The 10,562-nt window shown below is 42.0% G+C and overlaps 1 protein-coding gene across 1 annotated transcript; it reads right to left on the reverse strand.

The window, feature by feature from the left end:
- Nucleotides 1–626: 626 nt before the first annotated feature.
- LOC134194334 (uncharacterized protein K02A2.6-like) lies at nucleotides 627–7,208 on the reverse strand. Its single transcript, XM_062663262.1, has 7 exons — nucleotides 7,124–7,208; nucleotides 6,610–6,846; nucleotides 5,599–6,554; nucleotides 5,065–5,459; nucleotides 4,870–5,017; nucleotides 1,327–1,481; nucleotides 627–1,264 (listed from the first exon to the last, which is right to left on the reverse strand). The coding sequence occupies exons 1-7, from the start codon at nucleotides 7,206–7,208 to the stop codon at nucleotides 928–930; spliced, it is 2,313 nt and encodes a 770-aa protein (XP_062519246.1). The 3' UTR covers nucleotides 627–927.
- Nucleotides 7,209–10,562: the final 3,354 nt, after the last annotated feature.

The following is a 10,562-nucleotide window of genomic DNA, read 5'->3' on the forward strand; positions in this document are numbered from 1 at the left end:
TTTTTCCCGGCCGCCAAAATTTTGTAACAGACTGCAGCCATTTTGATTTAACTGAGTGTGGTTGGTTTCTCATTGAAAAAAGTAGCCATGCAGAGCAGCATGCACACAAATGGCCACGAAAATGTGTATATCAAGCGAATCAACTGCAACACCATGCAAGACTATTTCTACTATACAAGCAAACAGATTTCCAAAGTATTGAAACGACGTCCCATTACATAGCGTCTAGTGCTGAACGGACAATGACCTTCCAATCCATATATTGGTGGAGAAGCCGTCCCTCCTGCCTCCCAGGTCTGCCGCCTTGCAGACGCAGCTGCTATATATTGCAGTCCCAAATGCGTTTTTATCCCCACTACAGCGCATCCTAGACCGCAATCAACACTGCGTCTGGGGCGAGGCTATATATATGATTCTCTTGAGATATCTAGATACAGACAGTAGTTCTCGAATTTTTTCGTTTAATTAAATCCCAATTTTTTAGAAATTGAGGGTGCTACACTGACGTTTTTGTAGGATTCTACAAACACTTTGGGCGTATTCAGGTTCCTTAATTAATTAATTGGTTTATGCACGTACGCGACTGAGAAAGCACGCTCTTTCACAACTGAGTCATATATGGTGAATTTGCCACGAAGACGGCTTATAATTTTTATTTACATTAAGATCAACAAGCTGGAGTAAAAAGCAAGCAATCAGCCGTAGTCACACTATACACGGCGCAGATGGTCTGTTATAAAAATGTAAATCGCGTTTATGAATGTATCTGAGAGTAGCTTACCGTTGAGTCTGTCTGTCTTACTCAGTACGACGGCGACCAGTTCTCAACAAGTACCAACACAGACCATGCTATACAGATTCCAACGTAGTAGGTAGTGATAGAAGCTCCCGACCTGGATGATCCAGGCTTTTCGGAACCTTCAGGGGTTAGTGATTGATCTTCTTTTGCATACCCTGTCGTGGGTGATTGAGTGTGTTTAGGAGGAATCGATGAGTATGACATTCTAGTACTAGAAGCTCCCGACCTGGATGATCCAGGCTTTCGGAACGTTCAGACGTTGGTGATTGATCTTCTGTTGCAGTCCCTGCCGTGGGTGATTGAATGTGTTTAGGTGGAACCGATGAGTATGACATTTTAGTACTAGGAGATCCCGACGTGCACGATTCATTTTTTCCAGAGCAGGTGCTCGAGTTTTTTAAAGCTTCCAAAGAGTGACATAGATTGGCATTAGAGAAACGCTTTCGCGTTGCGTTGTCTCTGATGCTAAAGTAACACGTCGATTACTATACGAACTCATCATTCACAATTGTGCACAAATGCATCACCAGTTTGCGACGCCATTGCATTGAGTTGAGCTTCGGTAACCTTGTAGACGTCCATTAGATCCGCATGTAGGATGAGTGCAGGATAGTCTGATGTAATTGATCTTGCAACTGCCCGAGAGGTCTAGTGCTCTTGCTCTGTCGGCAATAGAAGTTGACTGTGTTTGGCGTTCTAATAGGGAAGCAAGTCAGTCTGGTGACGGGAGAGTATTCGCGCACCCGTCGACGTCAAAAACTCGGCAGTTGGTTAGAGATAATGTTCCTGCAGGGTATATCATTCCTCGCGTGACAGTTTTACACAAAGTGCTGCTAGAGGTTGAGCGTCATGGACATGATGAAATACTTGGCGACAAATCTAACGGATAAGAAATGTTTTTTTGAAAGTATTACCCGTCGAAAAATGAAACATTAGTTGCATTGAAAGTTCAATAAATCTTTTTAATAATGTCAGTGGCGACTTACATAACAATACAATGATACTAATGATAAGGAATAATTAATTGTAGCAATAAAATAAATTAATAGGAATGCCAATTTTTTATCTACCATTATGGAAAAACACCCAGAAACATGCCAATAATGTATGTCATTCTGTAAGTTAGTTGGTTGAACAGTCGATTATCATATGTCTCACATACAAACGACATTGGGTCGGGTTGAGGTACCGTCGAACGCGCATGCTAATCAGGTTGGGATAGGTTGAAAACTGGTTAGTTTGACGTTCCCAAAATTTGTAATAATAATAATATTGCTAATAATATTAACATCACTTATTAATTATTACTAGTTTTATAGATTATTAATCCTTAGTATAACGTCCTGTCTACCGTCTAAATAGACGTAGCACGCATGTAATGGTTTAACTAGACAAGCACCTCTAAAACAGAGTGTGTTTTGCCATGCTCTAGATGGACTCTACTAACAATGCTACTAACAACGAAGGCATAAAACAATCAGTTATGACTAGGATTGATACGAATGTATGAAAGAAACATCGAATATTCGTTGTGACATCATTTCCGGAATCCGGCACTACCATGCATGCAGAATTAGAGCGTTGATTAAAGCCGTTTCAACTTTCAATGTCGACAATAGGTAGAGTTGCACTATAAGTATAGATAAAATTCCAATCTACGGAGAAATCAGCTAGCAACGACGTTTAAACTTGATTGTTTCAAATTTGACGATGTCTAATTCTTTACCTTAAGTATAGCGTACTGCAAATCAATTAGAAACGTTAACTGCGTAAATTGGTGGCACCCATGAAGAGCCAAGGGCTTTTTACACAACTTCAATCGTCGTTTCCTTCTAGATATACATCGATCTTTTCGGTGGGTCTGGCTTTCCGGAAATCGTCTGCTCACAGCAAGCATGCAATTGATTTTCGTCGACAGTGGGGTACGTGAGACGCTCAGCTGCATTGACATACGTTACATAACCAGTTATCACGTTCGTTTGCTGTCAATTTGCCTGTCGTCAAATACACCATGGAAAGATGCCATTGTTGACCTTTACTTCCAAGCATGCACAAATTCCAATAAAGGTTCAAATATTGGATGACAGATTGTGAAGGCCAATACATTTGAATATTCGAGAATTCACAAAGTCTTCTGAAGAGTTTGTAGCGCTGTAAGTGCTCTGACCATCGCCCAGAGGTATAAGCTATTAAAGAGTCACAAGAAGCCTCGAAGCGATCACGTATTTTCAACACAATACCTTGGTGGTTGTAATCGTTCTTTCCGGCAAGTGTGACTGACAGACCACTCTTGGATGGTTTACAGTGAGGTCTTTCTGTATTGCTTGTGCGATCTTTAGTGCAAATCTTAATTTCGAGAGGCAAGTTTGTAACACAGCCTTTCCGTCCGTGGCATAAGAAAAGCGAAAAGGTAAAGGAGCACGAGCGATTTTTGTACCATCAAAGTGCTATGGAGCAAGCTGATTGACTGGTTCAAACAGTTGAATGTCCACAAACCAGCGTAGTTGCCCAAGTTAATGCTTGCAAAGCTGCCAACATTGAACGCAACCGCAAAGTGCTCAAGTTCATTGCTAGCGCTGTGCTGTTCTGTGGCAGGCAATGCATTGCCCTTCGGGGAGATGTCAAAAAATTGACATGCATGAAACGCCTGTTTCTGGAAACCCAGGATATTTTCTTGCTCTTCTCAGGTTGTTGGCTGTTCATGACAAAGTGTTACGTAGTCATTTGGAAGCTCCTGCTTTGAAATGTGCCACATACGGTAACCTCTCTCCTCAAGCTCAGAATGAACTGATCGAGGTGATTGGAAAGCACATAATTCTTCAAGACATTCTAGATGATTTAATATATTTAAATGCTGCACCCTATTTTACAATCTTGGCTGATGAGGCTACGTCCCACAAGGAATAGCATCTTGCTCTCTGTGCCAGGTTTGTTGATAGAGAGAAAGACGCCAGAGAAGAGTTTTTGTTCTTTTTGAAGATGAAAAGAATAACTAGTGATAAAATTGCTGAAGTCATCCTGGAGTTCTTGAAGAAACAATATACCAGCAATGAATATGCGTGGCCAGGGATACGATGGTGCCAGTAACATGTCATCAGCTTCAGTAAGCGTTCAGGCACGTATCCTCATAAAGGCTCTTTTAGCTACCTATGTCCATTGCAATGACTATTGCCTCAATCTCGTAATCATCAAGACCTGTGCCCTACCTCAGGTGCGCAATTTTATTGACCGCATGCAGTATTGCTGCCTCTATTTCCGCAACAACACTAAACGAAATGGTATTCTTAAGCTTATAGTCACCCACGATGTGGATCAATCAAAGAGAAAACCTCTATTGGATCTTTGTAAGACACGTTGGGCTGAGCGGCATAGTGCCTACCAGCATTTCTACGAAGCGTTTGTTTATTGCGGAGGCTCTTGAGATGATTGGATTTAGACACCATCTTTAGAAAGCATCATTGCTAAGTATTGTTATATATTACTAATAATATTGATATCGCGTATTAAATATTATTAATTTCATAGACTATCAATGCCTAGTAACATCTTTGCTACTGTCTAAACAGCTGTACACCATGTAATGATATAGGCACCTCTAAAACAGAGTTTTTGGCTATTTATTTAGACAATCATGTTACTAGGGTTGACACTAATGAACATCAAACATTCGTCCAATAGAATTTGTTGACGGTATTGAAGCCATTTCTGCCACTACTACGTATGAATGCAGAGGTCAGTGCTTTAGTCTCTTGTGCTACTTCTGCTGCTGTTACAGGTAGATTTTCACAGCAATCCACATGCTACAATTCCTGGTTAGGGTCTATGACATTCACTTCCATTGGCAGTCAGGACAGCATATCTGCTTCCTTATTCTCCTCTCCAGCCATATACTCCAGGTTGCACTCATATGCACTTAAAATTAGTGCCCACCTCTGCAGCCTTGCTGCTGCTAACGCCGGGATACCCTGTTTAGGTCCCAGAATTTTGACCAAAGGTTTGTGATCTGTCACTAGTGTAAATCTTCGGCCAATGAGGAACTTGTGGAAATGACAAACGCCGAAAATTATTACCAGTGCTTCACGCTCTATTTGGGCGTAGTCCTTTTCTGCTGATGACAGTGTCTGTGAAGCAAATGCTACCAGTCTCTCCAATCCATCCTCAAACTCGTGACTCAAACAGGCTCCTATTCCATATGGGGATGCGTCACATTGAGCTTGACTGGTCGACACAAATCATAGTGCGTAAGAAAACCAGACTGTAATAACTTGTTCTTTGCTGCATTAAATGCGGCCCTGTGTTTCCTTGTCCATCTCCACTGTTTTCCTTTTTGAAGTAACTCATACAATGCTTGTAGAGTATTCGACAGATTTGGTAAGAAATGGCTGTAATAGTTCAACAGCCCCAGAAATGCCTTCAACTCAGTCACATTTCTTGGCTCAGGTGCTTCCCTGATAGCCTTGACCTTGTCTTCTGTAGGTTTCAGACCTTCGTGATCTACTCTGTGACCTAAGTATGTCACCTCAGAGTGACCAACGTCACATTTGTCCTTCTTTAGTCGGACTCCTCGTTGCTCTAGGCGTTGTAATACTTGCCTCACTCTGGCATCGTGCTCAGCATCAGTTGAACCGACAATCAGTATGTCATAAAAAACAACAAACTCCTGGTATTCCAGACAATATCATATCCATCGTTTTCTGGAAAATACTAGGTGCTGTTCTTATACCAAAAGGCGTTCTGGTATAAGTAAACAAACCCTTCCTAGTATTTATGGTTAAATACTGTTGGCTTCCGGTATCCACTTCCATTTGTTGGTAAGCTTGCTTTAGATCAAGCCTGGTAAATCGTCGACCACCCTCTAAAGTAGCAAATAAATCTTGAGCATTTGGTGTGGGATACTCAATATTTTCCAAATATTCATTGATGGTTACTTTGTAGTCAACACATAATCTGATACTGCCGTCAGATTTCCTCACCACTACTATAGGTGAAGCCCACTCGCTCTGTTCTACAGGTGTCGGTACTCCTTCTCTGACTAAGCGATCGATTTCAGTATCCACTTTAGCTTGTAACGCAAATGGTACTGGTCTTGCCTTATGAAAGACTGGTCTTGCATTGGCACTCAAAGTAATTTTCGCTAGCACTCCTTGCAGCTTTCCCATTCCTTCCTTGAATAACTCAGGAAAGTCATGTACGGGATCCAGGATATTCAAGCTAAATAAAGATGCCCAGTCCAACTTGAGTTGTGACAACCAATTCCTGCCAAGCACTGCTGGCTTATTTGCAGCATTGATGACAACTACTCTACCTCTTATTTCTTGATCTCCATAGCGTACTGGTACTACAGCTTCTCCGCGTACAGACAATGTCTGTCCACAATATGACTGTAATTTCACGTTGCTGCTCTGGAGTTTGACATGGGATAGTTGTTTCTCATAAGTCTCCCTGGGAATCACAGTAATAGTTGCACCCGTGTCAACAATCAGCTCTAATTCTCGTCCAGCTACAGTCATATTGACTTTGATTGCATCCTGACTTCCCAGACCATAAAGTGAACATACTTCCTCTTCTTCCACTTGTAACGTGGCTTGCTTCTGGTACTTTGTATTCTTGGTACCCGTTGCTCCGCTTCCGTTCTTGAAATCGCCTTGATTCTTACTTCGGCAGACATTTGCAATATGTCCCTTCTTGTGACGTAGATAGCACTCTCTGGATTTCTTCTGACACTTATCAGGAACGTGCCCCTTGCCCATTGCATCTGTAGCATACTTTCACATCAGACTGTGTTGTCTTTGACCTCCCGCTGCTACTACTTTGCATGCTAAATGCCGTCTCGTGGTCTGTTTTTGATCCGTGTCTGCGCGTGTCTCCTCGCAAAGCTATCGTTTCTTGTCTTGCAGATTCAAAGGCTTGCGCGACTCGTACTGCTCCATCAAGTGTTAAGTCAGTTTCCGCCAGAATTTTCTGCTGTAGGGCTTCTACTCGTAATCCACACACGAATTGGTCCCTCAACGCAACTGACAACTTGTCTCCGAACTCACAGTGTTTAGCTAGACGACGCAATTCTGACAAGAACACTGTAACAGTCTCACCTTCTTTCTGTTGTCTGTTGTAATAACAGAATCGCTCGGCTATAACAATCTTCTTTGGCTCGTAATGATTGCTCAGTTGCTGAATGATGTCATCAAGCACCAAATCTTGCGGTTGGCGAGGTCGTACCGAGGTCCGCAACAAACTGTAGGTCGATGCACCCACAGACGCTAGACAGATTGCCTTCCTACGAGCTACGTGCTCGTCTCCTATGGGTACTGCAGTAAAGCTCCAAACTTTCCTTGTATTCGTCGATGCTTTCTACGCCTGCTAGAAATTCGCCCAACAACCCGTGTTTCAAATTCGCGGCTGCACTCGCCATCCCTCGTCGCCACTGTTGTGTCGTTACCGACTATATATTGGTTCTATTGCAGCTCGCTTACAGTGTCTACGCACTACTACACCAGACTACAAAGACTGGCTAACCACACGACTATAGTGTCATATTCTATCAGTATGCTAATTACTAGTGGTAGTCATGTAGTCCCTTACTCTACTACATACAGCTACTTCGGCGGTAGTGCACTAACGCCATTCACACCGGTCCTAGTCATGATTAGTCTAATGCCATTCTAACGTCATGCATTCTAACGCTGTAGAGAGTAGCATTACAACAGCGCTGGTTGTTGCACGTGACTTTGGCACGTGAGGTGGATGCCCACGTGACTTACTGACATTTTACTTGTATGTTAGCAAACATAACAGTAATTAACCTAGCTGCAAGTCTCCTTGTGCATTGAACGAGTAGCTGCAAACAATATGCAACAATCACTGAGTGTATTGGTTTAGTAACAACTAAGCCCATTTCAAGGTGTTTCTTGGCAAAAGGCTGTCTTGCAACTTTATATCTCTCTCATGTACATGCCAAGGTCACATGCACCTTAGAATATAAACTACATATATGCAGTAGTTGAAGCTGTGTTTACACCAGGTATGAGCCTGCTGAAACCACGATAGAGATGTCCCTCTGTAACTGGACCGAACTAAGGGCATACCCAGTAGTACTCCTCATTTAAGTCACATAATTTTTTAGTTTTACAAAGTCCTGTGCTTCTTAATTATTGCCCATAGCTGAAATCAAGAAAGGCTTACTCAGAATGATTTGCTCGACTACACAGAACTTAAGCGGTCATCTCCCCACGGTGGAGAAAGGTCCTTTTAACAAACACTGACCCTAGCCATTATTTAGTAGACTAAGACAATCCAGAGACAGAACTTAATTGTCACACTGTTTATATGTTTATATATGCATGTCATAGGCATCATCACATTGCCAGAAACAGCTGTAGTCCTCCATCGCTGACAAACAAACAACCAAAGAGAAGGAATTGTGATTACATGGAACAACAACGTTAATCTATTCATCACTTTAGTTCTAACCTAGCATTTCATTCTTGTTTACAGCTACAATTAGCTAAGTCTCTACCTAAACACAAGCATTCCAGTTTCTACTCACTCACTCACTCATTGTTCTCATAGGACACACCTGAGGCAGTTACAATCAGACGGAAAATCATAATACTGGAATCTCCAAAAGCCTTGGCAAATCAGTATTGTTCCTCTTTTAACAGTTCTGGCAGGGGCACAACACTGCATTTCCAGAGAAGCTATTTTGGAAATGGTTGGGACAGTGGAAGAAGAGGAACAAAATCCAAAACATCCACTAGCCCAAATAATGCTTGTAAAACATCCAGGCTCTCTGATCACAATAGGAAACTTGACTTTTGTCAGACCACAGGCATAGGCAGTGGGCAATAGGAACAGTATCCCCAAATATGTTGACAAAGACATACTCCACCTGAATGCAAGCTACAACAGAGTCTCCAAGTTAGTGCAACACACAAATGTATGTGACCAAGCACTCACGCAAGCTTATTTGAGCAGCACTAATTAATTAATTTCTTAATAGGACTACATTAATTATTTCGTTCCCACAAGAGTTCTTCTTGGGAACCATACAGTAGCATCCTATCTTCATGCATTGCCCACTTCGATGTTTCAAGAGCTCTACATGATGACATCCTGTCCCAAAAAGAAAGTATATTGGCGGCGACGGTGAAAGATCAAAGAATGGAATCTCCAAGTTTACATGCGCCAAAAGCTAGTAAATTATTATTATTAAAGTAGTGCACGTGCACATGTGACATTCCGTCATGTGGAGCTCTACATGCAGTAAAAGATAGGTTCTCCACATCAATACACAGTGACACTGTTTGAGATCGCAAAGTAAATGCATTTCTCCCTATATTAGGCATTGACCATCTATGCCGGTTACAGTACACCAGCGTATGTGCTATGCCTGCTCTGTACATACCTGTATCTCCCAACGTTCTGTGACAAATCTGTCGCTTTCTGCCGGTATCGAGTCTAGTACAGAGAACAGAGTCAACTTGCAAGCTGTTGCGACGCCAACGCTGCTGCGAACATCGCAGTCAGGAATCCGAGAGTCGTTCAAAGGTGGACGTGAGAGCGTTCTCAGGTGATAGAATGCGTGGCCCCGATGATAAAGAACACGAAGGAGGCGTACCTACCTATTAAACTGTTTATTTCTGGATCAGGTAACGTACACGTGTGTCTCCGTGTGCAACAAAAAATTGACATCGTCAACCAATTGACCAGGAGATCCGTAACGAGATGGCACTAAAATTGAAACTTGTGTCCTCCTGTTATGCAATACTAGAATAACGTTGATCTTTGATTACACAGCGTAGTTCGACAAGAAGCTAATTACTAGCTAGAGTCTGGCCGTCCAGCTAACTTCAACCTTAGAAAAATTGCAATAGCTGGGCATGCAGCTACGCGCTACTAACAATCATTTTGAATATCTCATATTGTTGGTGCCGTTCTTCTCTAGCTAGCAAATAGCTATTGTGTTACTAAATTCGATTTAATTAATTAACTGAGCTGACCAATGAACCGTCAGAATATGACAGAAGTAATTATATACCTACTAGAAACGATTAGCTATCAGAGGAGATCTAACAACTGTAAACCTAGCTGGTAATGTTGCTGGAAGTTTCTGTCTTTCCGCCCACGTTTGCCTTTCCTCCCGCCCACTTTTTTGCCTTTCACCCAGGCGTCCACAAAACGTCCGGGATCCGAGGCTACATGTGCGCGCCGCCTCAAACGGGTCTAGGAGACAAAGGCTATCAAGAGATGGGTGTGTCATGATCTAGATGACTAAATATATTAAGAGAAATAGATCCAAGCATCCGTGTTACGCTGTATGCCAAGGAGATAGTCATTATAACATAGTGCAGCAGGGAATATACCAAACAATAATAACTACTTCAACCCTGGTTGGCACAGATCGATCAACGGTATTGTGTATTTCAATTTAGAAACCATATGGTTTCATATTGTTGTCTCTTGTGCTTAATTCTATTGATATAGATTATAGACAATGGCAATGCATCTATCACCTTGAGTGTCATGATCGAGCCTTTTTCTGATGTTCTGGATATGCCTATAATTATATCTAATAGACGAGTGTAAACATCAAACTCATTGCATTGTTGCAGTTGGCCTCATCAGTCCAATCTTCATGGAAGAATCAAACACAATAGACTAATAATAACATCGCTATCTTTGTCATGCCCTCATAACAGACAAAAATTTGTGTGACAGGCCACAGAACAGACACAAGATGTGTCTAGTGGTGTTGTTTTATTCCATG

The sequence above is a fragment of the Corticium candelabrum genome, chromosome 18, assembly GCF_963422355.1.
Source record: "Corticium candelabrum chromosome 18, ooCorCand1.1, whole genome shotgun sequence".
Taxonomy (NCBI): domain Eukaryota; kingdom Metazoa; phylum Porifera; class Homoscleromorpha; order Homosclerophorida; family Plakinidae; genus Corticium; species Corticium candelabrum.

Bases quoted from the DNA above. Each gene is read 5' to 3' on its own strand.
- LOC134194334 (XM_062663262.1), bottom strand. From the start codon at position 7,208: ATGGCGAGTGCAGCCGCGAATTTGAAACACGGGTTGTTGGGCGAATTT. The intron at 6,555-6,609 runs GTAGTAGCAGCG...AGTATGCTACAG, and splicing joins GACGGCATTTAGCATGCAAA to ATGCAATGGGCAAGGGGCAC. The intron at 5,460-5,598 runs GTGGATACCGGA...CTGGAATACCAG, and splicing joins AAGCTTACCAACAAATGGAA to GAGTTTGTTGTTTTTTATGA.